This window comes from Callithrix jacchus, chromosome 15 (assembly GCF_049354715.1).
Source record: "Callithrix jacchus isolate 240 chromosome 15, calJac240_pri, whole genome shotgun sequence".
NCBI classification, from domain to species: Eukaryota; Metazoa; Chordata; class Mammalia; order Primates; family Cebidae; genus Callithrix; species Callithrix jacchus.
The window spans coordinates 20,293,047-20,320,559 of NC_133516.1; the positions used below are offsets into that span (position 1 = coordinate 20,293,047).

At 35.6% G+C, this 27,513-nt stretch overlaps 1 protein-coding gene across 4 annotated transcripts in view; it reads left to right on the forward strand.

Moving 5' to 3' along the window:
- The window catches only part of CCDC50 (coiled-coil domain containing 50), a 75,496-nt gene extending 48,210 nt beyond the window's left edge, over window positions 1-27,286 (forward strand). For 2 of the 4 annotated variants that reach the window (XM_078350511.1, XM_035274818.3), the window contains 7 exons: window positions 2,787-3,314; window positions 7,904-8,019; window positions 8,427-8,471; window positions 8,568-8,672; window positions 10,434-10,513; window positions 17,302-17,408; window positions 20,008-27,286. In XM_078350511.1, coding sequence (XP_078206637.1) covers window positions 2,787-3,314; window positions 7,904-8,019; window positions 8,427-8,471; window positions 8,568-8,672; window positions 10,434-10,513; window positions 17,302-17,408; window positions 20,008-20,027 — 1,001 coding nt within the window. In that variant the 3' untranslated portion in view covers window positions 20,028-27,286. The remainder of the gene's footprint in view (window positions 1-2,786; window positions 3,315-7,903; window positions 8,020-8,426; window positions 8,472-8,567; window positions 8,673-10,433; window positions 10,514-17,301; window positions 17,409-20,007) is intronic. The other 2 variants (XM_078350512.1, XM_035274819.3) reach the window with 1 other exon arrangement.
- The last annotated feature ends 227 nt before the right edge of the window (window positions 27,287-27,513 follow it).

Genomic DNA, 27,513 nt, shown 5'->3' on the forward strand with positions numbered 1-27,513 from the left:
GAGGGGAGAGGGACTTTGAAGGTAGTATTGAGGAGCAGGAAATGGTGACTTTCTGAGCACGTGTGTGTAAATACTGGAATTTCTCTTGCCTCAGCTGTGTTCTTGGGAGATTGTATATTGTTGAAGGTGGGGTCCTCATTAATCTGCCCTTGTGTTAGACCAAGTTCAGTTCCACAGAAACCATATTACAATTGAGCTCATATTTACAAAGAAATCCTCTGTTCTTTGCACTGGTCCTTTCCCAACACATCTGGGATAATCTTTAATTATAATTCTCTGTATGTCTTCGTGTATCTACTTGATTTTTGCCTTACTTGCATAGTAATCACAGTAAATCATTACAGAAATTGTCAATTTTTCAGCTTTTATGTAACTTGAACTTTAATATGTTATCTATTAGAATGATTATTTAAAGATTTTCTACAAATTTGAAATCGTTTAAAACATTTGTCAAATTTATATTGGCTCTTAGATGATATATATTATTTATTAGTGAATCCATGTTTTTCTTTCAAAGCCTCTTATTGCAGTCATATTAGTGATTTTTTTTAAGTCATGGTGTTTGGAGTCATAAGACTGTGGTTCAAGTCCTCTCCCCTCCTTAGAACAATATTAATCTTAATAAAGTTATGTACTAAATAATTAAAATGGAGATTATAAAAGTAAATCCTTCATTTGGTTGTTGAGAAGATCAAATAATGCAATTTTGGTGAAGTGCTTATTGTTTATACATATATCAGTGTTATATGTTTATCATGTAATATTTTGTATTTCTATCTTATTTTGAAAGCCAAACATGGAAGCACACATAAAATGCATATATATGTAAAAATACATGTATGTGTGTATACATATATATGTATTATGTATTGGCATATATTATGTATACATACTGTGTATATGCCAATACATAATACATATATATATGTATTGACAGTGAGGGAATAAGTTATATTTGCCAAATAACTTGGTCTCAAGAAGCATACAAGTCTCAATCCTCAACTATACGTGATTTTAAAGCATTAAGACAGATTCCCCACCTCATCTTTTTTTGTCCCAAGATTTAAAGCTGTCACAGCAGACACATTTATTATTACAGAATAAATTTTTCCAGTCAGCTCTGTGAAAATGTAGTAACAGCTCTGTAATAATTCCTGCGACATATTTCCTAAAAGTAAAGCTACGAATATTAATTAACAATAGAAGGAATTAAAAATCATAACATCACAAATTCATGTCAGAACCCAAACCCTTTTTGTTTCTTTTGAGCTGGAAGGTGGACTTCACTTGTGAAGCACATTTTTAGTAACACTGTAAGCCATTGTTCCCTGGATATGGTCATCATTTAAGTAGCTGGTCTTTATTACATTAATTTACAGCAGTAGTCACTTGATTCTCTCCAAGTTTTTATGATAGACTTAATAGTTTGCTTAAAAGAGTGGATACTTTTTTTTATAATAAGGTAATTGTTCTGTTTCACTTTTGATTTATGTAAAATACAACGATAAAGATAAATACTTCTACAGACTGTTGAGAAAACAAATTTTGATTTAGGTTTATCTTTGGAAGCAAGCTTTGTTTTCTTCTGGAAAGCTCAAGAGGAAACAGTTTGAGGTTTTTAATGGAAACTTATGTCATCATTGGAACATTTAGCACATATTTCTTTCTTGCTCTATTTCTTTATCAGATTAATATCAAATGAAACAGTTAAAAAGAAAACATGTAAGTTTTTTATTTTCTTTACATCTCTTCAACTTATGGTAGCTCTTTCAAATGCATTCAGCAAGTGGTTGATTCCAGTGGGGAATCTTGGCTATTTTAGCAATTTTCCATGGAAGTGGAATTTTTTTGTTATTTCCAAAACATAGTAAAAAGTTCTAGAAAATGTTAAGATCAGCATATTCTTGCAAAGTGCGTATTAATTTACTGCCTTTGTCTTCATGGTATACTTATGCCTAAAAAAGACCTGAAAAAGCACTGTATCTGTGCTGTTTTTGAAGTTTCTGTTAAATTTGGGGACATATATTTAGCATATGTTGTTATTTTTTTTACAAATTTTTGTTCCATCAGGGCAACCCTTTTAAATTTTTTCTTTGTCAAGTTTCAACTAAGATTGAGAAAAGAGTTATCTAAAGATAACAGGGTCATGAACTCCAAATTCTCGTCTCCTTGATCCTCTTTTACATTGAATTGTAACAGAGGGCTGTTTTCTGAAGTGACTGAGTGTGTTTGCTCTGACCACATAAAATTGGCAAATAGAGGAATATAAAAATCTGTGGATCATTTCTCTGAACTCAGAGAAACTAGCAATACTCTGATACAGTTCTGTTGGCATTTCCAATAAGAATGTTTGAAAGCCTCTGTCTAAAATTACAAAGCTTAATGTTTTTGTTTTACGAAATTACTCTACCTCTACTTTTTACTCTATACTAGTTTCAAATTGGTTTATAAATATAGCTTAATCTCTAATAGCTATATTTTTGTTATTGGCAAATATTAAAGTGTTGTTAGCTCTGCCTAGTCATGATCAAATTCTTCTTTCACATTTGATTCACTTAATTTTAGTTTCTTACCTTTTTGGCTGTGTATCCAGAAATCTTCAGGTATGCATGGACTGTTTCAGTAATTCTCATTCCTTCTTTTCAATTTGTTAAGTCAAAAAAGCAGTTTTCTCCATTTTTAAAGTGTCTTAAACTGGGGCCCAGACTCTCCCCTGTGTAATGAGTTCATACTCTCATTAAATTAATTTGCATTTTTATTTTTCACATTCCTCTGCCTCCACTCAGACCAATCAAGGTCAAGGAGGGCCAGGGAATTGGGTTCTGGATTCTCAAGACCTTGTAGACTCCAAAGAGATGGAAAGACTGTGAAGCAGAAGAAGGAGAAACCAGAACATCCAATGGAGAACTTGGAAGAGCCAGAACAGCATTGTTCAACAGAGAGATCCCTGTCATCCTCTAGCTGGGGCGCAATGAGGGACAATCCCCAAATTAACAGTCAGCAGCATGAAAGAAAACGATCCACTCAGGAGAGGCTCCGGAGACCTCCACTTCCCATGATCAGTGGTGAAGTGTTTCTGAGCACTGAATATGATGACTGGGAGGCTAAGAGTAACCATCAGACTCGAAATTGGGAAAAACATTCTCAACACCAAGACCGACTTTCACCCAAGCCCTCACAAAAAGCAGGGCTTCAGTACAAGGAAGTTGTATATGGGAGGGACCATGGGCAAGGTGAGCACAGAAAAAGGAGACACAGGCCCAGGACTCCTCCATTCTCAGAGTGTGAGAAGCAGCTCCATCTCCATGACCCAGGTAAAAGAGGACAGTCATGATGGAAGTCCTGGTATCATGTACATACCTGCAAACCAATGAATTTAATAAGTATCTTAAGCAGCCTTTCTTTCTCTAAAGTTTGTGCTCATAACTTTGAAATGAATCCTAGAGCAATATATTATAAAATGTACACACTTAATCTCAGGTCTGTAAGAAGTAGGAAAATATTTGTAACTTTTCCCTTCTGTGAGAATGCACTGATTCCTTCAAGAGTTCTTCCAGGCCCAGATTGTATTAGAGGTAACCATTCCAGATACAGTTCTTCATTTCCCAAGACTGCATATCAAAGATTCTGATACTAAATCAAAACTCCTGAATTTCTGGTTTTACTTCAGTGAACCCAGAAGAGCTGATGAGCCTGTCTTGATAGTATTTGCCTAACCAAAAGGCCAATAGAGCTGAAAATACTATATTTTTTAGACCTCATCTTTCTCATTTGTAAAATGAGGAGTTGGATAGGCAGTCTTTTAAGAAAGTATTTTTCAAATAATATGTCTCGGTTCATTTTCATCAAAATCAGCTGTTAGCTAGAAATAGAAATTTCTGAGTTTCACATATATCTGGAGTGAGGCCTGGCAGTTTGGGCATGTTTTAGACCTGGAGGTTTGTAGATTCCTAGGAACTTTAAAATCATAACAGTAAGTTACTTTTTATGCTCTTAACTTTCTCCAGCTCTAACTCTACAGTTGGTGTTCTAAAGTGTCAGTACAGGTAAGTTCTTGGTACCTATATAGAAATGAGGTAGATATTACAGATAAACCTCAAATTTCTGGCACTCCTGAAGCTTAACTCAGAAGTCCGTCACTGACACAGCAATGGCTCTATTTTCTATAAACTACTGAGGTGATGTTTTCCATGTTTGTGGCTGTAGCACTAGAAATCGCAAAACCAAGGAGCCAGTCAAGTGCTATTTGTGGTCAGAGAACTTGTTTCTAGGTTGTAGATTCAGGTGAAGTTGGCTTTTCCTGTCATGTCATTTCTTATTAAAGGACTTGGTTAGGCAGAAAACTAAAATTTAGTTCACGAAGCCATTCTGAATAGCTGCCACAAATATTCTTGTCTTAGGTTTTGTACTTGGATTTCAACCAGAAAGATGGGTATGTAAACAATTCCAAATAAGATACACTTCATTGGGGAGTCTTTAACAAAGAGCTGTGGAAAATAGAGGAAAGTGTGATATAATCTATCTTGAGTAGGTTTATGGGGAAGTTATACCATTTTCAGGTTTAGAAAGACATTTTGAAGTTCCAAAGGTGTGGGGGAAATATGGAGGAAGAATGGTTGTACACTGACCTTTAGGGTTCTGCTTCTGTGAATCCGACTTTCAAGAGTGCCCTGAAGGCTAGTTAGGCTTTAATGGCTTTTAGCTATGCCCCAGGATATTTTAGATCGGCTTAGGAAGCATGACACTAAACACTGACTCACAGGCTCCACTACTGGAATTGCAAATGTTTTGTTGTGCTTTTTATTTTGCCAGTACAAGGGATTAAAAAACAGTGCTACCAGGCAGATATTAAAATGACAACAACACGAGCTGATTCCCATCTATCATTTTATGTTCAGCTTGCTTTTTACACTTTACCTTTCTAGCCTTTGTAGGCATTTGATTTTGTAACTCACTGGACTAGGTCAGAGGATTACATTACAATATAATTACTGGTAGTGGCATCTATTCTTGTGGTTGTAAAAGCACAGTTCTTAAAGTTGTTAGGACAGACCAAAGTTATATTTAACTTGATAATGGAGAAACTATCAGTATGACAGGGGGCTGGTTCGAAGAGTGTTTTCAGAGAGCAGCATTAATAGAATCAGCTGAAAAGGAGTGCAAAATAAAATTTTAAATTAAGTATAAGATAGGTTAACTTTCTACAGGGCAGTGAGTACCTAAACTTTCAGAGTTACTTCTCTATTAGATTATAAATTCTTAACAGCTTATCATTTTCTGCGGGTTAACTTCTAAACTCACAGGGCCATAAAATATTTGCACTGTTCTGTGAATTGTTAGTCAAATATACTGACATTCCCTAAATGTCACACTGGTTTATTACAAATATTCTTATATGATATAAAAAAGAAGCTATTATTTTACCTTATTCCAAGCTCAGAATAAAGTTATCTTGATATCAGTACTCAAACAATTTTATTCTGTAAATTTATTTAAGGTTGAAGTTTTGTGTTCATTTAGGGATATTCTTGTGTTCTCAAACCGAAGGATGATGAACAGAAAAAGACAAGGAAGTGTTAGATAAAGATATATATGGAACTTGAAAATACCACTCACTCGAGTTTTTGAAAGCTAGTTTCCAGAGTCTGTTTAGCATACTGAGATTCAGGAAGCTCATTCCTTAATTTCCTTCAGTTAATTATGTTTTTTAAAATTTTTAGACATCTTTGTTTTCTTAAATGATGGCCTTAAACTGCACTGTCTGTGAGGTTTTTATTCTATATCCTTAAAAAAATTCTTGTCCCCTTAGGTCTAGAGGACACTGCAGAGAATGGGCATCCTGACAATGCAGAAATTTAGTATTCCAAGCTGTGGGGATTTTCTACTTAATGAGATGTACACATTCCAGCAATACATCAAGGGTTTAAATAAACTGTTTCCCCTCTAAATATTTGGAACTGAGAGATATTCCTTCAGATTCTGACTCTTACTAAGTCATCATTCTCTTTTTAACTGCCAGAGGTTACAGTCTTATCACCCTGTGAAACCAATTAGACTGTTCAGTGGAATATTGTCTTTGGCAGAATTTAAAACAACGTGTCTTTAATAAAATTTAAAGTGAAATATCTTCTTGACTAATTCTGTGGTTTACCTTAGGAGGCATAAGAATGGAGAAAATTTGGTCTCTTGAAATTTGAGCACATCCCACTGTATTGTTTTACTGGTGGCAAAAGTGAAGAAGCTAGGCATGTTCCATAACCCTTAATTAGGCTTTGGGCTGCTTATTCAACTATCGTTTTTATCTGTAAGTTGGAATATGGCATATATATATATATATCAGACTCTCTTATCCACTGACATTGCCCAGTACTGAGTTCCTTACCTAATTTCATTTTTTTCTGAAATTTTCCTAGTTATGACTAAGCTATATAACTCAGAGAGCTTTATATTCTATTTACAGATGGTCCACTCTTGAGAGTATGCCATTGTTTTTTTTTGCTTTCTCAAACCACTCGGAAATCTAGATTAAGCCCAGCCCAGCATAAGACTTGGTAGCTGTAGAGATGATTTGAAGTGGTCTGTGCAATCAGGTTCTATTAGGTCTGAATCTAAGAAAGCCGGGTTTACTAGTCCGTCTTTGTAGGAAAGAGAGACGTTGAGTCTGTGGCTTCAGAAGCCACAGAAGCCAGGTTGAACATTGTGCAAAAAAAATAGGCTTCACAAAATACTTAAATTCTATCATTTGCCCAGTATTTGTTGCATTTTATTTTCCTTCCTTTTTAAAAAAATTAATAGCAAGTGAGTCAAATGTGAAACATTTTTATAAAAATTACTTTAATTTACAGTAATTTAAATGGACATAATACACTAAACCAGTGATTCCAATATTAATTGCAAGTAAGAATCAACTGGGAAGATTTAAAACAAACTTACCCAAGGACAGGTCACACCCAGGCTACTTAACTTAGAATCCCTGGGGATTGGGGCAGATCTTTTTATATGTATTCAAAGCACCCTCATGTGATTCTAGTATATAGCCCTGGTGGACAACCACTGGTATAGACAGACAGACAATCAGGAGTACATTTTCCTTCTCCTCTGACTAGTTCATTTACTGAAGTGAACTATTTCAGATGAGTAATCTTGTTCACTGTATTCAAAATTTCTATTTTGAATATAATACACTCACACTGTTGAGTAAAAGTTTAAAGTGAGAATTGCTTTATAGGAATAGATTGGAAGAGAATCTGTGGTCGTTTTGCTCTCGATATAGCTCTTATGTTTTATTGTCCCTAAAATTTAACAGTGCCATCAATCTGATCAAAGCTGTGGGGAAGATCTAAAGTAAGTGGTTTATTTACTCTCAGAGCAAAAGCCGTGGCAGGGCCACTTCTTGGCTAACAGGTGTCATCGCATGACTATCAGGCGATGCTGTTTCTGTTCCCTCTGAAGTAATAAGTATGCAGGCTGAGGTGAATGGGAAGAAGCCTCCCCTCTCCTCCATTCTTGACAGCTGAGCCTCTTTTAAACTCTGACTCTGTAATTTGCTTTTCATTAAATTCTTTCTATTTTCAGTGACTTTTTTTCTTTCACTTTGTATTTTCCAGGTCCTCACTTGCAACTTCTTACATAATTTTCTGCTGTTGCAGAAACTATGTGAGAGGGGAGTTTTTACCAGGAAGGTTTGGTTAGATATCTTTGTTTAAATGTATGCATTATCTACATTGCCACTTCCATTCCTAGGGCAAAAATATTTTAAGTGCACCCCACATTGAATTCTGGATTAGAGGTAATATTGTCATTGTTAGCTACTAAAGAAAATCTTCTTTATCTTAAATTTTGTAACTTCTCTGAAAACATCCTCAGTTTTTTATTACATTGAGGTTTTTTTTTTTTATTGAAGGAATGAAGCCAAGAGCAACAAAAGAAGCTATATCTACTCCATCACGAGTGACCCACAGGGATCAGGAATGGTATGATGCTGAAATTGCCAGAAAATTACAAGAAGAAGAACTTCTGGTGAGCACATTTTTAAGGCAAAACTTTAGCTATAGTGATGGTTTTTTTTTCTGAATGCAGTCAATCTTGAGATTATATTAATAGTCCTCTATCAATTAAGAAACCTTTTTTTATGAGTGGAAAAATCAAGACAGTTGGAATAGAGTTATCCAGTTTTGCTTACCGAGTAAGGATTAACAATGAAGTTCATAGCCCCATCTCTTCATGAGTGTTCTCCATGACCCTGTTGGGGGATTTGATAAAAAGAGCTCCTGCTCTGGCTGGTGAAAGCATACCAACTGCTTATCAACCTCAGGAACATGAATCACAATTATTTTCATAAACCAGCTTATTTTATACAATATATTAAAAATAGACAACATAGATTCCAATTAAATTCTTTGTTTTTGTATTTTCAATAATCATAGGCTACCCAGGTGGACATGAGAGCTGCTCAAGTAGCTCAAGATGAAGTAAGTTAATGAATTTAGCTGATGCTCTTTGGAAATATCCCCGTATATTTCTGTCTGCAACTCTGCAGTTAGTGATGTTGACTGTATTTTGTTTAGGAAATCGCTCGACTTCTAATGGCTGAAGAAAAGAAAGCTTATAAAAAAGCCAAGGAGCGGGAGAAATCATCTTTGGACAAAAGAAAGCAAGACCCTGAGTGGAAGGTAGAGTGTGTTTTGTTTTTTTCTAATTAGAAATAAGAAATGAAAAGGGGACTCTGCTTTTAAGTTAAGCTCTGCAAATATATTTAGGATATATGGATATATAAATTATCTGTATTGCATATGTGAATCTGATTTGTGAAGGTTGCATCACCATGAAAAATCACTGAAGTTTGAAAGTAACTATGTAAAAAGTTACTGCTAAGATTGAAAACTCCTTCTATTCCCTTTAAGACTGACTGAAATGCAAGTGCTTCTGGTCATGAACAGTCTTAGTTTTCATATACAGTACTTTGATTATAGAAGAATGTAGCATTTTCACATGCTTTCATATTTTCCACAGTGACCTTATCTTCCCATCTCTACTCTTTATTTTTACATTATCTTCCATCTCTATCATGTACTTGTTTCTCTTTGCTTTGACATAATGTGGTTTGTGGCAGACTGAAAGATACAAACTTATCACCAACAATTATTACTTATGTCACAGTGAAAGACCTATCTAGCATTAGTTTGGACTGTTACCTTTCCCCTCATTGATCAGAAATAGTAGACAAAGTAAGTGGTTACTTCAATTCATTCTGTTGTAGCAGACTTTACTCATCAGTGACAGCACACAAGGCAATACTTTGGACCTCATGGAAAGACAGTTTTTCCTGATAGTAGTGTATAATGTAGAGAGGAAGACAAAGTGTAAAGAGCTAGCAAATAGAAGGTCAAGTTAGGTGGGAACAGAGCAGACAAATAGGGACAGAATTCATACAATACAGGATTTTTAAGGAGGGAGTTTACGGTAGACCCAGAAGAACGAAACCTAGGTTGTGTATACCTGATACAGTTGGTGTTTAGCACTGGTCTCTCTTGAACAAATTCCTCCATTGGGTTTCTGATCCCACTTCATAGTCTCAGTAATGGTTGTGAGGAAAAAGAAGGTGTAGAAACCCTGCTAATAGTATTGCTGTACTCTTTCCTGTTGCTCTGTTACCCACATCTTAGTCTAAAAACGATGAATGTATTATTCTCATATGAATCGTTGGTATTTTTCTCTGTCTTTTACCTAGTTCAGTAATTCAGGATTTTTTTCTAAAATACTTTTTAGTTAACGATTTCCAAATACTTCTGTTAAATAAATTAAGCCACAAATAATTGCCCAGGAGTTACTCAGATTCTTTGCTACCTTAACTAGGAAAGTGAAGGATTACACATCAAGCAGGTCAGAGGGCAGTGGCCACATCTCTAGCAAGTACCATGACTTCTGTAATTTTTATTTTATTTTATACAGTTCCAACTCTTGGAAAAGTGGACTTGAATTTCCCTCAGTTGACTGGCTGGAAATCAGCCTAAGACAGGTGTGCGGAAATAAGTTTGAGTGTACAAACCTGGATTCCGTAGACTCTGGGCGTCCCCTAGTTCTTGTCAGCTGCTATGGAGGTATTATGTTAATAATCAGTGGCCAAGCACTAGGGAAGTATGTTTATGTGTGTTTAACCCATTTCTCTGGCTGCACAAAGGCTGTCAGATGAGTGGGCTAAACATACCTTCCATATAGGTCCAAAGTATACCTTTGTGACTATAAGTTTTATACCTCTCAGTGGCCATATAGAAAAATATTTTATATTATTCAACTAAATATAATTAATCTGAAATTACTAAGGGAGAGCTTGGCATGATAAACATACTTTCTAAACCTAATCTTTCTCTTTGTTTGATGATTCTGGATTGTGTGTGTGCATTATTTTTGTTTGTTTGTATTTTTGTCTATAGCCAAAAACAGCTAAAGCAGCACACTCAAAGTCAAAAGAGAGTGATGAACCTCACCGTTCTAAGAATGAAAGGCCAGCACGGTAAGATGATACCTGAAAACGAAAATGAGGAATTTGACTTCGGGGTGAGTAAGGAGATGACAGTTGCCTGTGAAGAGTATTTGTATTTTGGAGAAGAGATCCAAAAATCTGCATTTGTGAGGTAGTGTCAAGACCTTCATGGTTATTTTCAAACTTTATTTTCCATCTCGAGTTGCACACATCAAATCAGAAATTTTACAAAAGTTGAGGTGGATAAGGAAGGATGTAACTTTTTGTTAGGACTAATTCCTGCCTCTGCGTTCACTGAAGTTATGCTTTTAGCTTGGAGAAGGAGCGTGATCTTTTTCCTAAAGAAAATTTCATGTTTTAAGTTTTTACCGGGTTTTATAGCCACACTGATGTGTCCATGACATTTACACATGCTCAAACTCATTTCTTTCTGAATCTCAGTGTCCTTGACAAAATCTTGAATCCTTGCAGACTGTCTAAATCCCACTAGACAAATAGCTGTTGCTGTGGTGTACATACTTTCTGATTTATCCCAAACAGTCATGGGTAATAGCTATGGAGCAGCTGTTGTCTTTCTGCCTCAAGTTGTCAACATTTAAGTCTCTTTGGAAGTAACCTTTTTTAAAAAAAATTGCTTTTGGTTGCCTTAAACATGATTGGAATGTGAAGAAAAAAATGTTAAAAACAAAAAGACAAAAGTAACTAAATTTAATATTTCGAAAACTCAGAATTACTCAAATTTGAATTTTGTTTCTGATTAGTAGTATTTATAATTCTTAAAACATAACGTTTATTTCATTGAATAATTGACACTATTGGTGCCACTCATTGCCCACGCTTAAGCTCCTAGATTTGTTTTCTTTAAGTGAATGTATTTAGTTTCCTTAGAAAATAATCCTCTATTTTAAAACTGATTTGCTTTCAGAAGATAAAAACCCTTCAGCAAATTACACTGGATTTGTATTGCTCTGAGAACAATAGTGGCATATTCTGTCTAGTTACATAAAATCTGTTTCTGTTGTAGCTTTTGGTTAAGCACCTGCCAAACATTTTTTAGAACTATATAGGTTAGTACATTCCCAAAGTATCCAAGTAAAAGCAGCAGCAGCTAAATCTGTTTCTCAGTAAGTAAATATATCTGGATTATTATCCTTTTTTTAATCAAATGAATTTAAATCATCCTTAGGCTTATTCTGCAGTCTTCCAATCCTTGGCTTCTTTAGAATACTAATACTGTTGACAGCATATATAATGGAACAGTCTTGGATGGTTTCTTAAGATGGTTTATAAAGTCTGAAAACAAGTTTTCGGAATGTAATAGATACTTTAGAAATATTTGGCATATTGAAAGAGTGAATAATCAAATGATCCTGTATTAAAAATGGCAATTGTAAATGAATGAAAAGTGACTTACAGCTAGTAGAGTAGAAATTTTTGTTTTTACCTTAGTGGAGCATTTGTCTTTAAATGTCATTTAGAGGATTATATATATGACAAAATAAAGAATAAGAATTTTATGAAACCTGTGTTTTCATAGTTAAAAATTAAAGCTTATATATCTTGCCACATGTAGATACCTTGCAAAACTAATATCAGAATGCATACTTTCTGGTTAGAATCTGTGATTTTCCTCCTTCACATTTAATCATGGTGCAAAAGTTTAGCTAGCTATACAGAAAGAGTTGGTTTCAAGGATTGAAAAACATGGCGCTTCCTAGGTTAAGATGTTTATTACTAAAGTGTAGTGATAGTAGTAGTAGAGGAAAAACAAATATTCATGTAGAGCTTATAATATTTATGGTCAAAAATCTGATTTCTTTTTCTGTTACAAAATTTTCTATTCTGTGTGTTTAACTTTTGTTACTGTTTTTCAAAAATTTCCATTTTTAGATTCTTTTATTTTAGATTCATGGGGATACATGTGTAGGTTTGTTACAGAAGTATATTGTGTGGTACTGAGGTTTGGACTTGAGTTTGTCACCCAGATAGTGAAGAGAGTACCCAATGGGAAGTTTTTCAGCCCTTGCCTCATTTCCTTCTTTTGGAGTTCCCAGTGGCTGTTATTCACATATTTAAGTCCGTGTGAACCCAGGATTTAGTTCCCACTTATAAGTGAGAACATGGAATAGTTTTCTGTTTCTGTATGAATTCACGTAGAATAATGTCCTCCAGAGGCATCCAGGGTGCAGCAAAGGACATGATTTTATCCTTTTTTTATGGCTATGTAGTATTCTTTAGTGTGTATGTACCACATTTTCTTTATCTTATTTATTTATATATTTATTTTTATTTATCTATTTATTTATTTATTTGATTTTATTTTTTGAGACGGAGTTTCGTTCTTCTTACCCAGGCTGGAGTGCAATGGCGCGATCTCGGCTCACCGCAATCTCCGCCTCCTGGGTTCAGGCAATTCTCCTGCCTCAGCCTCCTGAGCAGCTGGGATTACAGGCATGCGCCACCATGCCCAGCTAATTTTTTGTATTTTTAGTAGAGACGGGGTTTCACCATGTTGACCAGGATGGTCTCAATCTCTCGACCTCGTGATCCACCCGCCTTGGCCTCCCAAAGTGCTGGGATTACAGGCGTGAGCCACTCTTTATCTTATTAACTGTTGATGGGCATTTTGGTTGATTCCATGTCTTTGCTATTGTGAGGAGTGCTGCAATGAACATACAAGTGCACGTGTCTTTTTGATAGACTGATTTATTTTCTTTGGGGTATATACCCAGTAATGGAATTGTCAGGGTGATAGTAGCTGTATTTTTAGTTCTTCGAGAAATGTCCAAACTGCTTTCCCCAGGAGTTGAACTAGTTTGGATTCCCATCAACAGTATAAAAGTGTTCCCCTTTCTCTGCATCTATGCTAACATCCATTGTTGTTTTGACTTTTTTTTTTTTGATACGTAGTTTCACTCTTGTTGCCCACGCTGGAGTGCAGAGGGGTGATCTTAACTCGCTGCAGCCTCCACTTCCTGTGTTCAAACGATTCTCCTGCCTCAGCCTCCCAAATAGCTGAGATTACAGGCACCCACCACTATGCCCAGCTAATTTTTGTATATTTAGTAGACACAGGGTTTCACCATGTGGACCAGGCTGGTCTTGAACTCCTGACCTCAGGTGATCCACCTGCCTCAGCCTCCCTAAGTGCTGGGATTACAGGCATGAGCCACCACACCTGGCCCATTGTTTGACTTTTTAATAGCCATTCTAATTGTTGTGAGGTAGTATCTCATTGTGGTTTCGATTTGCATCTCTGATAATTATGTTGAGCACTTCTCATGCTTTTTGGCTGCTTGTATGTCTTTTAAGAAGTGTCTGTTCATGTCCTTTGCTCACTTTTTAATAGGATCATTTGTCTTTTCCTTGTTTATTTGTTTAACTTCCTTATAGAGTCCAGATACTAATCCTTCATTGGATGCATAGTTTGCAAATATTTTTTTCTCATTAGTAGGTTGTCTGTTTACTCTGTTGGTAGAAATTTTTACTTAGGTCCAATTTGTGTGTTTTTAATTTTGTTATATTTGTTTTTGGGATTTTCATAAGTTATTTGCCATGGCCAATGTCAAGAAGAGTATTTCCTGAGTTTTCTTTTAAAATGTTTATAGTTTAAGGTCTTGAACTTAAGACTTTCACCACTCTTGAGTTAATTTTTGTCTGTGGTGAGAGGTATGGGTCCAGTTTCATTCTTCTGGATATGGTCAGCCAGTTTTCCCAGCACCATTTTTTGAATAAGATGTCCTTTCCTTGTTGTTTATTTTTGTCAACTTTGTCAAAGATCCCTTGGTTGTAAGTGTGCAGGTTTATTTCAAGGAGTCTCTATTCTGTTACATTGGTCTCTGTGTCAGGTTTTGTACCGGTACCATGCTTTTTTGGTTACTGTAGCCTTGTATAGTTTGAAGTCTGGTAATGTAATGCCTACAGCTTTGTTCTTCTTGCTTAGGATTGCCTTGGCTTTGTGGCTCTTTTTTGGTTCCGTGTGAATTAAATAGGTTTTTTTAAAAATCTCCAAAAAATGACGTTAGTAATTTGATAGGAATTTATCAAATCTGTGGATTGCTTTGTGTAATATGGACATTTTAATAATGCAGATTCTTCCTTCCCATAAGTATAGAGTGCTTTTCCATTTAATTATGTCATCTATGATCTCCTAGACCTGACAAACAACTTAAGCATAGGCTCAGGAAACAAAAACAAAAATCAGTAGCATTTCTATATTCCAGTAAGGTTCAAGCTGAGAATTAAATCAAGAACTCAATCCCATTTACAATAACCACACACACAAAATACCTAGGAATACTTCTAACCAAGGAAGTGAATATCTCTGTGAGAACTACAAAACACTGTTGAAAGAAGTTTTTCACTCTTTGTAAGGAAATAGAGAGTAACTTAGCAATCTGAATTCTAACTCATGTAACTGGAAAAACATGTTCCAAATTGTTTCAACTACAGGGTTTTATACTGGTAATATTATTTGTTATTTTACTTGGATATTTTTCTTAGAAAAATTAAATATTTTATAAATCTCATTTTATTCCTTGTGCATCCTTATGAATGTGAAATACATTTGTCTCCATTTATTTATCAAGTATTTATTGAGCACCCTAATAATTGGCTCTCACATAATTGGGGTACACGTCAGTCAGTAAGAATTAACTCTGTCATGTTTTCAGGAGTTTATAATCTAAACAAATAATTTTCCAAGTAACTATTTTGATTGTGTTGAGTGCTGTGAATGAGAAGTACAAGATGATAAGAACATAGGGAGACATCCTGGTTTAGGTGTCTAGGAGGGTTTCGTAAAGAAGTGAATTTTGAGGTGAATTACGAAAAGTGTTTGGCTATATTCTTAAGTTAAAGATGTAAATTATTTCATGAGAACAGTAGGAAACAGGCAATCTTAATACAATAAAACTATAAAATAAAGTGTTGGTTAGTAAGATTTTTCTAACTCTGAACTTAAATGCCCTTAAGTTTTAAACAGTTGTCTCTGGTATAACAAAATAATTTGTTAGGAATCCTGACAAAAGTAAACCAAGATTTGTTTTCTGCATAATCTGAAATTGAACAGAACTTATGAGAACACTTAAGAGAACTGAAGACATTCTAGATTGATTTGTTTATCTTTACATGGACATGCTAGAAGACTTGTGGGCATCCTGTGCTTTGTTTCATAACTTTAGTATACTTTTCCTTGATGATGAGTTGACTGTGAGGCAATAATCATTGATTGTTTTTGTTAGTCCAACTTCTGTCTTTCTGATTTTTTGACTGCCTAATGACATTAATAAAAGAATGAAGGGCAGACTGGATCATTCTAATTACCAACCCTGTTTTTTGGTCCTGAGTCACTTCTTAAGACACTAGCTTTTTGAAGCTAATTTCTTTAATCTTAAAGGTCAGATTGCTTTGTCTCAAGTTTTCTACCAAGTCTTACATTATTTTTTAAAGATAAGAATTATAAATGTCAGTATTGGAGAAAAACACCATTTAATTTCCAGTATTTTTAAACAAATGGTTTAAAAATAGAAATAAAAATACTACATTATTCACTGTGTTTACATTACTTACATGCATATAACGATATTTGAAAGTATAAGTACAGATACTTACGGAAATCTAAGATGCATATGCACACATACTTATATACATATAGTCTTGTATGCAGCTGATGCTGCTCCTGATAAGAATACATACCTATGTAATACAGCATAGTAGAGTAGTTATGAACACTGGTTTTAAAATCCAGTTGAGTTTGAGGACTGGGTCTGCCACTTAACAGCTGTGTGAACATGGACAGATCATTTATCTTATCTAACCTAATCTGACTCTGAAATATGTATATGATAGCGTATACACTTGTCCTGAAAGTTAATTGAGATAATCTGTGTAGAACCTGTAGCATAGTCCTCAGTACATATACCGGTTTACATCCCATGCTGACCTCTTCTGGCTGCTGAATACCCAGGGAAAGACTTACTGCTTAGGGACAATATAAAAAAATCTGAAAACACTTGCTCTTATTTTTACATGACAGAGCCCATTGTACCAAACCGACTATAACTTTACAAACCCCAGAATAGTTATGCCTTCTAGATTTTGCGTATTATTGTACAAAATGGCCTATATTTGATAAATCTTAATTTCATACTATGCTTTTGTGCAAACTTTGAGTATACCTTTGGGAAATAAGAAAAAGAATGAGAAGTTTTCTGCTTCAATGCCACATGTTTGCATAAATCAATACTGAGTAGTTCATAAAAAGTTTAGTAAAAATTTTATCTTTTCTTTTTTGTACATTTTTTTTTTTTGCCATAAAATGTTGCAAATGTATTGCATCGAAGTTGCAAATGTATTAAGATCTGTTTTGCCCCCTAGTGGATAAAGGAACTTTACTCATGAAATTCGCTTCCATTTCCTCCCTCCTTGTCAGTCTCCTACCTTCCTCTTTTTTCCTTGACTTCATTACTTTTCTGTTCTTTGTTCTCTTCATTTTTCTTTTACTTGGTAAAGAAAAAGAGTATTTCTTATAAATGGCAGCACTCACATCTCACTAATTTTTGTTTATCTAGCACAGTTCCTAACATGCATTAGTTTTAAGGAGATATTTGTTTTAATTGAATTATGTGCATCAAAACAAAGGAATAATAAGATAATTTATTCAAGGTCATGCAACTGTCCAAGAACTACAGTGTGAATTCTGAAGCATTTTGGATTTTCATTTTATCAGAAAATGTTTTTACCTTGCAGTCCAGTGAAAGGTGGAGTTGTAGTAAGCATTACTTAGAATGCCTCTTTAAATTCTGGCTTCCTTTTAGGCCACCACCACCTATCATGACAGATGGTGAAGATTTGGATTACACTGATTTTACAAACCAGCAGAGTTCCACGCGGCATCTCCCAAAATCAGAGTCCTCTCATAAAGGTAAGGAGAGTAAGTATGGTCAAGTTTAGGATTTTATATATATATATATATTAAGCCTCATGTTATAGTGGAAACATCAAATTCTGTGTTATGACCACTAGAGTGGAAAAATAAGTTATTCTCCCCTCAGCAGGTTGTTATAGCACTCCTCATTTATTAAAACAGTAACAAAAAGACAGAAAACAGAGCACCTGAAATTGAATGTAAGATATTCTGTGTATTTACATGTTCCTCTACAAAGAGCACAAAGCTTTCATCAGATTCATACATACACACATACATATATATAATATGTATTTTATATATTATATATATAATACGTATTTTATATGTGTGTGTGTGTATATATATATATATATATATATATTTTTTTTTTTTTTTTTGGAGACAGAGTCTTACTCTGTCTCCCAGGCTAAAGTACAGTGGCATGATCTCAACTCAGTGCAGCCTCCGCCTCCTGGGTTCAGGTGATCCTTTCATCTCAGCCTCCCAAGTAGCTGGGATGTGCCACCATGCTCGGCTAATTTCTGTATTTTTTGTAGAGATGGTGTTTTACCATGTCATCCCAGGATGGTCTAGAACTTCTGGACTCAAGTAATCCTTCCGCCTTGGGTTTCCAAAGTGTGCTGGGATTACAGGCATGAGCCACTGCACCCGGCTCTTTGATCAGGTTCTTAAAGGGTGATTGTGACCTCCATTTAGATCTGTAGGGCTGCATTTTCTCTAGTGGCTCTTGTTTCCTATCTGCATATGACTCAATTAGATTTAAAATATGCATGCATACCTCCCACATAACTTTTATGCAAAAGAAAAATGGGACAAAGCAAATAAAAAAATATAGATATCTAAATTGGACGAAACATTTAAAATGTGTCACCAGAAAGGGGTCCCAATCCAGACTCCAAGAGAGGCTTCTTGGATCTCCTGTAAGAAAAAATTCTAGGGGAATCCCTAAAGTGAAAGCAAGTTTAGTAAGAAAGTAGAGGAATAAAGAATGGTTGCTCCATAGGCAGAGCAGCAGTGTGGGCTACTGGTTGCCCATTTTTATGGTTATCTGATTATATGCTGAAAAGGGGTGTATTATTCATGAGTTTTCTGGGAAAGCGGTGGGCAAATCCTGAAACTGAGGGTTCCTCCCCATTTTAGACCATGTAGGGTAACTTCTGGATGTTCCCATGGCATCAGTATTCTGTCATGGCCCTGTTGGGAGTGTCTTTTTAGCATGCTGCTGATGCATTATAGTTAGCATATAATGAGCAGTGAGGACAGAGTTTGTCACCATCTTGGTTTTGGCCAGCTTCTTTTATCAGCAAGCCTATTTTATCAGCAAGGGCTTTTTGACTTGTGTCTTGTGTCATCTCATCGTGTGACTGAGAATGCCTAACCTTCTAGAATGCAGTCCAGTAGGTCTCAGCCCTGTTTTATCCAGCCCCTGTTCAAGATGGAGTTGCTCTAGTTCAAACACCTCAGACAGAAGGAACAGTTGAGTTGTATTTGCTCTTGCAAGGATCTGCATTCACTTAGGTACAATTTTATGAGTTGTAAAATGAAATGGTTAAAAGGTAGCTTCTTATGTTAATTTCCCCATCTGCAAAATGGAGGCAGTCTAAATAGAAAGTGTCAGAGTTGGCCGGCGGTGGCTCAAGCCTGTAATACCAGGCTTGGATGGTCAAGAGATCGAGACCATCCTGGTCAACATGTTGGCCTACTAAAAATACAAAAAATTAGCTGAGCATGGTGGCGCATGCCTGTAATCCCAGCTACTCAGGAGGCTGAGGCAGGAGAATTGCCTGAACCCAGGAGGCGGAGGTTGCGGTGAGCTGAGATCGCGCCATTGCACTCCAGCCTGGGTAACAAGAGCGAAACTCCGTCTCAAAAAAAAAAAGAAAGTGTCAGAGTTGTCAGGATCATTAAAGGTTAAATATGTAAAAGAAGTTTGCAGAGTGCAGTTACTTTGCAACTATATTAGATCTTATTGATGCTGTTTATTTGTTATGATTTTTTAAGACTTAGGTAGTATTGTTACTCATTTCCAAGTCTAATAACAATGTCCTGAAATTTCTTTGAATTACATTTTCTGCTGTCATTTAAAAATACCATTGCACAGATGACACTCTAGACTACTTAAATGAGCATCTCTGGATGGAGGTTGTTAAGCACTTGCATTTTTAAGAAAGCTTCCCTCCCCCCATTCTGACTTTGATTCAATACTGAGAAAAGGATAAAAGGCATTAGTTTAAAAAGGAGGATAGTTGGACATTATAAACATCTTCATCAAAACATCCCACCTCAGTTTTCATCAATTGGTGGCATTTTCACTGTTCCTGATTTAAGGAAGTAGCTCGTATTTTTCTTTCTCAAACTATATATGCATCACCTTTTGGTGGGCGGGGGGGGGGTACCTTTGTACTGTCCTTGACGTACATTTGATGCATAATATTAAAATAACACATTGATTCTGTATATATGTCAGGATCAAGAAACAAGTACTACTAGAAATTTATAGAAATAAAGTTATTTTGCTGGGGCAGGGAGAAAAAGCTGTCTGAGTTTCGAAAGTTTTTCCTTAATTGTGTTTCCTTTTTTCTCCCCCCCCCAGGTTTTCATTACAAGCATTAAAAACCTAAGAATCTGCCTTGAAAATGGACTCACTTTAGCAAATATTACTGGGTGATACAGAATGAATTCTACACATATTTTTTTCATCTGTGTTTGCATTCCTGGGATTTATCCTCAAGCATATATTTCTGACCATAAATAATTTAAATTCATTTCAAATGTTTTGGTTATCCGTGATCACTTGGGCAGTATGAGAAAATGTAGCTTCTGAATATTGGCCACCTCTATGCTGCATATACTTCCTGGGATATAGTATCTAAGATCTCTGTAAGCTACCATTTTGTTAGGTATAGAAGTTTGGTATCTAGGGAGTAGGCCTTATTTAGCAATTCAAATTTTATGGAGATGAATGATCAAAGTAAAAACAATGGGTGCAACGCAGAATAAAAGAATATAAGAAATAGCTATTTGTTGCATTAGTGTATGATATTTTGCAGGGTATGATATTTTGCAGGACAGAGCTTTTGCCTTTTATACTCTTTTGAAAAAGAAAATCACAACCATAAAGTATTTTTAAAAAAGAAACACTCAGAGCAATTGAAGTATGTTATTCTGACTAGATGGACTGTAGAGGTTTTGCATATCTGCCTCAGCCCTCCTGGGGAAATTGGCCTAGATAGCATTCTTTAACACTCTGCTTTTGCCTCAGTAGCAAGGCTGTCTGAAGCCCCTGGGCAGTGGACCGTTTATTAATATTTATTGAAAAAATTTAGTTCACTGAAATTTTATCTTAGATATATTAATAACTATCTCTTCTTTTGTTTTTCATTTACTTATAGAACCAAGGAAATGGAATTGAAACATGATTCCATAAGTAATGATGCCATCCATCTCTCTGGCTGTAGACTAAGGTTTTTCTCTTGCTTAAAGTCATTGCAGTATTTGTTGACAACCTCTCAATAATGTTTTGTTTATTTGCCAATAATTAGATTAATTCAACATGAAGTTGAATTTGATAACATGGTTATTTATTCAAGTATTTGGGTATTTCGTTTTTTTTTTAAGATGGAGTTTCGCCTTTGCGAGGCCGAGGCGGGTGGATCACGAGGTCAACAGATCGAGACCATCTTGGTCAACATTGTGAAACCCCGTCTCTACTAAAATTACAAAAAATTAGCTGGGCACGGTGGTGCGTACCTGTAATCCCAGCTGCTCGGGAGGCTGAGGCAGGAGAATTGCCTGAACCCAGGAGGCGGAGATTGCGCCGAGCCGAAATCGCGCCATTGCACTCCAGCCTGGGTAACAAGAGCGAAACTCCGTCTCAAAAAAAAAAAAAAAAAAGATGGGAGTTTCGCCCTGTCACCCAGGCTGGAGTGCAGTGGTGCAATCTCTGCTCACTGCAACCTACGCCTCCTGGGCTGGAGCAATTCCCCTGCCCCAGCCTGCAGAGTAGCTGGAATTACAGGCATGTGCCACCATGCCTAGCTAATTTTTGTATTTTTAGTAGACATGGGGTTTCACCATGTTGGCCAGGCTTGCCTGCAACTCCTGATCTCAAGTGATCTGCTCGCCTCAGCCTCCCAAAGTGCTGGGATTACACAGTGGTGCCGGCCAACCAAGTATTTGGTTTTAAACATTTGTATTTCTTTGTGCAAGGGATTGTATTCCTTTGTATAATCATTATTATTACAAGATCTTTAAGCCCCTCTTCAAGAAATTTAGTTTTTGTGTAGCTGCTAACTTTACTGCAATATTTATTTTCCTATACTACTTAAATAACAAATGGCAATCAAGCTTTCCTGTTCTCCCTCTCTTTCTCTCCCTACTCCATATATATATATATATATATATGTGTGTGTGTGTGTGTGTGTGTGTGTGTGTGTGTGTGTATATATCCCTTCAGCTTGACTTGCTGTATCTTTTATTTTATGAATCTGAAATTCTTGGCATTTCAATAGGGCGTTTGTTTAGGAAGGAAATATATAGATCACTAGAGAAAATGTTAATATTTTTCCCACTGGGAACTGCCTTCTGTTTGCCTTACCTTTTCAGATAGCTTTTAAAGTTGGGCAATATTCAGGAAGCTGTTTAGAAGAGTTTCTCAGAGTGAATTTGGGTATCTCATTTTGAGAAAGATTCTTAATTTAATAAAGTTTATGTATTGTAGGAATTTAAATAAAATCATCTGAGTTAAGTTTTGGGTAAATGTTAATCGGAAAGATAATATGCATCCCTAGGTGATGTCATTTTGGAGAAATGGAGGAAAAGGAAAATAACAGGACTTCTTATAGCTATGATAAAATGCATAAAGAAAAACCTCCATTTAAATACAGAAGGGAAGACAAAATGGTAGGTCCTGGCCTTAAGTCAAATTCTGGATAGTGGTTTCAACATCCAAAGCTTAGGCCTTGTTTACTTATAGTAATGCTATATTTTTCTTTATCTGCCCTGTGATTTTGCTTCATGTCCTTCAAAGTTTTTTATGGTAATTCTAAAGGAAAAAACAGTGTATTTTTATTTGATAACTAGGCAAAATCATTTGCCATTTTTTATTTCATAAATATTTATTTTTCTATCTCTTAATATCAGTTTTATTTAAAAAATTATGTGTTTCTCTTGCCTCTCACATAGTTCATCCAGTCATATTTATTATTGTCAAATGTTAACTGGAGATAATTAAAAAAAAAAATGTCACCACTTAACACTTAACCAGAATGTTAGTGTTTTAGCTGTCTTAGTAAGTGACCAAAGGTGGTATTTCCCTTGTGATAGCTAATTCAACATCTTTATTGAAAATTTGTTACTTTTTTTCAAGGTTTCTAAAAGATTACAATTCTAAAATATTTTATGTTTATTTTATTTTTGTGTAAAGCAAACACTTTTTAAAGAATATCAGAGTAAATATTACCCTATGAATAAGGAGATAGAAATGAAATTCAGCCAGTTAAATCCTCATATTCTTTCTCATGCAAGTAATGTAATAATGTTTGAGACTATAGAAGCAACTCAACTGTATTTTAATGAACTGCCAGACACTCTTCACTGTGTTCTCTGCTTTTTACTTTGTCATTTTTATATAAATGTGGAAGCATTTTTTGTTGTTGTTGCTGCTGGAACGAACACATGCAGCTTAATTTTTAGGCCCATAATGTAGTAATGATTTAATGTTGTGATGTAAACTAATAATTCTGTCCTTGGAAGAAATTTCTGTTTCTGTATCTTTGTTCTTTGGAGGCCAGGCCTCGTTAACACCAGTATTGTTGAATAAACAAAATATGTTATCGAGCCTTATCATAAGGCTGCTTGACATAGACACCCACTCTCCTCTACCTTTTATAAATCATTGTTTGGAAGTGAAGTTAGATAAGAGTCAGATTAAATGTTTTGACTTGAAAAATATTTGACTCTTGCGTTCAAACCACTGTTAGACATAAGTAGTTTATTAGACCTAAGTATTTTATTTTGGAATTGGACAGTCATTTCCATGTATTTAAAGGAACATTGTGATTTTCAGAAAGTGGCTTTGCGTACTATAACTATTTCTCAAGTTACTCTACAACCACCAGGAGCATACCAATAAATTACAAAAAACAGAAAATGAAAAATAACTCTAGGTGTTTTCAATGATAGAGAAATAGCTAAGTTAGAAAAGAAAGATGAATAGATGCTCCTAGGAGGAAAACCTTTGTAGAATGCAGTGACCACTTGGATCTAGGTCATACTCCAAAATGTGTGATCTTGGTCTTTATGTTTACTGAACTCACTCTAGAAAATTCTGGACCCAATTCATTACCCCTTCCTTTTGTTCTCTAATGTGGCCTGAAGCTCAACTAGATGATGAGTACATTCATTGCTGATTGTTGCTCATGTCTTTCCCTCAAAGTCAAAACTTTTCAATATAAAAATAATTAGCTTTTAACTGATTATTAATTTTCTTTAATACTGTCAAATCTTGTCTATATTTTGTGTTGTGCCAAATTTGAAGTACCTACTATAATATGGTGCATTCAGTTTACCACGTAAGTGGTTAACGTTTTAAGTCTTGAATTTTGTTTGTTTGTTTTTTTGAAATGGAGTCTTGCTCTGTTGCCAGGCTGGAGTGCAGTGGCGCCATCTGGGCTCACTGCACACCCCGCCTCCCAGGTACAAGGTATTCTCCTGCCTCAGCTCCCCGAGTAGCTGGGACTAAAGGTGCACGCCACCCAGCCCACCGTTTTTTTTTTTTTTTTTTTTTTGTATTTTTAATAGAGATGAGGTTTCACCTTGTAAGCCAGGATGGCCTCTATCTTTTGACCTTGTAATCCACCTGCCTCGGCCTCCCAAAGTGCTAGGATTACAGGTGTGAGCCACTGTGCCTGGCTAAGTCCTGGATTTTTAATGTCTTGCCTTTGTATAAAAATCACTTTGGGGAATACCAAGATGATTTATTATTTAGTGATTATTTTCTTGAAAGATAACTATGATGATAAGGAGTGAAATCTCTGTGTAAACAGCTTTCTGAAGAACTGAGACTAGAATAGAACTTGCAGCCAAAGGCTTTTTTCCCTTTTGGGAAGACAGTATTTGTGTAGAGAGTATTAAGGTAGATTACATTGTACATAGAGTGCCATATTGTGATAAAAGTTTTTCTTAGAAACAATCATAACAAAATCAAAACCTCATCTTTCAGCAAAAAGGAACAATGATTTTTAAATTACTTTGTCTGTTACTTACTGCTTATAGAGAAGTGACTATATAAAATGGCCCCATTTTCTCATTTCTGGTGGTGCCTGTGAGTCTTAAAGCCATATCTGCTTATCTTACGGTTGATAGAATACTTTTTTCTTCTTAGCCCATGATAGGTATATGGGCAGGTAGAAGGAAACTGGAGACTGTCCTGTTAATGCTGCATGGGGCACAATGTCATTCAAATTCTTGGTGGAAGAATCTCCTTTATCCATGGTGAGAGGTAAGAGTATTAAAGAAAAGAGACAGAGGCTATTGGTGGTCCTGGTGTTTAACAACTATCATTAAAAATGCTGAAACTTAATTCTAGAGAAGTCAAGAAAGAAAAGGTAAACTGAGAAAAATCTGAGTACTACAGAGTCACTTTTACAATGAGACCTGCACTTTATGCCAGTACTGTATGTTACTTCCTTTATGTGACTGACTGTCAACTTTCCATTGAAGTATAACATTCACAGGTGATCCCCAAGCATCCTTGTCGTCACAAGCTTTGGACCTTCTCTGCTACTGACTCGTGGCTGACCTGTAACACAGTAAATACATAGTTTTATTTCATGTTGTTTGTCAACCTCTGAATAAGCAGTAGCATGACCAAAAAGACTGGTAGAGAAAGTGTGAGAATTTCCTGATCAAATCCTTTATACCAGTTGACCACTTCTTGAGTAATTGAGAGTTTACTGTCTTCTATGGTGACTATATAGAAGATATTTCCAAAGGTTCTGGTGTGCAGGGAAGACATTTAGATGATTTGTAAGAATTTCACCAACACCCTTGGGTATTGAAATGTTTAACCATTGACAGAAAAAAAAAGGAGAAAACCAAACAAAACAGAGACATTTACTTGAAATGGGAGATTTGCTAATGTGAAGAGTGTTTTTATTTTACTTTTAAGAGAGAAGCAGGAAAACTTTTGCCATGGTAAGAAAGACACCAGAAGGGTGGTTCTGTTTAATGCCACAAGCTAATACAATCTTGTAAGTAATCATGTTGAGTTGTAGAACTATATGGCCCTAAAAACCATTCTCTTTCATATATGTATGTATACTATATATATATATATATATATGAACACTGCCTAGCAATGTTTTAATAGATTTAAGATGCATTTGTACATTCTTAGCAAACTAGAAAATGCTTTTTTTTCCTTTTCGAGTAACTTCATAGCATAGGGGACCAGCGCTGTGCAGGTTTCAGCATTTCAGATAAGGGCAGAATTAATTGTGTGACTTAATGCCCTGTTATTCATTGGTGAGGTTCATATATAAGTGATAGAGAAAGTGACAGATGGGTGTGAGTGACATTTCCTTCATGAAAGGTCAAGGAGTAAGAACATGTAAGGGAAGACAGCTAAGAGACTATACTATGACATATCGTATAATTGGGATACATTTTTGTTAACCCTGGATTTCAGGCTATAATTGCTAAAATAATTTCTAGCTGTTAAATTTGATGAGAAGGCTTTTGACATCAGAATTTTTATACTTTTGGTTGAATTGGCCTTGGAAATCCCAATCGTTTCTAATTTCAGCTCTTGCTGTACACTGCAAGCCAAATGCTCTTTCTCAGAAAGAGCTATGTTTTTTACTTTCCTCTTACAGGCAACCCAATATTTATTTCATAAATTGTTACAAATAATGAGAGGATACACTTGGAAGATAGCATATAAAAATGATGGTCCAAAATGAGAATTCTCCATAATGGGGTTTTCCCTAAGATGAATCCATTGCAGCACATACTTTGAAAAGGTGCTGAATTCAGAAGTACAAGAGTTTTCTCATACAAATGAAGCTGCTCAGGAAATCTGAGGTGATGCTATCATTTGTCTCATAATTTGGAAAAATGGTCTTTTGAGAGAGAGACTACACATTGCCTGGGCGCTTTCAGATTCTTTAGTAAGTGCCCCTTTGATATTTGGAATGTACATATTTTTATAAAATAAAAGGATTGTTATCCCAAATGCTCATGGATTTATAACCAAGCCCCAGAAGAATAAGCAGCTTTGAGATAGCTATTTCATGGAATTAAACAGAACCTTGATGGAATATAGTTGCCTATGTGAGGACAGAAAACAAAGAGGCTGCCTCAAACCACATCTAGAGATTAAGTGAAATTGTGAGGGACACTTTGTGGATGCCTTAAAGGTGACCAGTGGTGGGTTCTAATGGGAATATATACATCCATCTGGACTAGGCCAATGGAAGCAGTCTCTTTCAGTTCACCTTCATACAGCACAAGTTGTTCCTGCTCATGACCTCACTGAGGAAAATGAGAAACGTGGTGCTGGTGACTTTCATGTGTCTTGGGAGATTGATGTGTTCAGTGTCATTAAGTCACTCCCAAAACACAAACCTCCTTTTTAAAATGCCAATTGTACATCTACATTAATTCATCTATGCAAGCTTGTGTTTTCATGGTTTGTTTTTTACACCATATTTCTCATTGGGTTCTTTAAACATCAGGTTTAATATTGATATTATGAATAATTTTTAAACCAAAGTATTCTATAAGTCTGTGTGCTTTGTTTTCCTGGATGGTTTGACCAAGGTAAACACCAGTCTTGTCCTTCTCTCTTAATAAAGTCATCCATTTCTTAAGTCAGTGGTCTCTGTCTCATGTTTCTGTTTTGTTTCTTTACAGCATTCTAGGACGGGAAGTTATGAGAGTATTATTATTTTTACAGAATGACCCCAATAGTTCTGTTTAATAACAGTAAAATTTTCTCTTACTCCAGTTTCATACACTTTCTATAAATATATATGACATGATAATGAAGCCTGCTGTATTGAAATTCTCAATAAATACTGCCAAGTATGGATCAGTT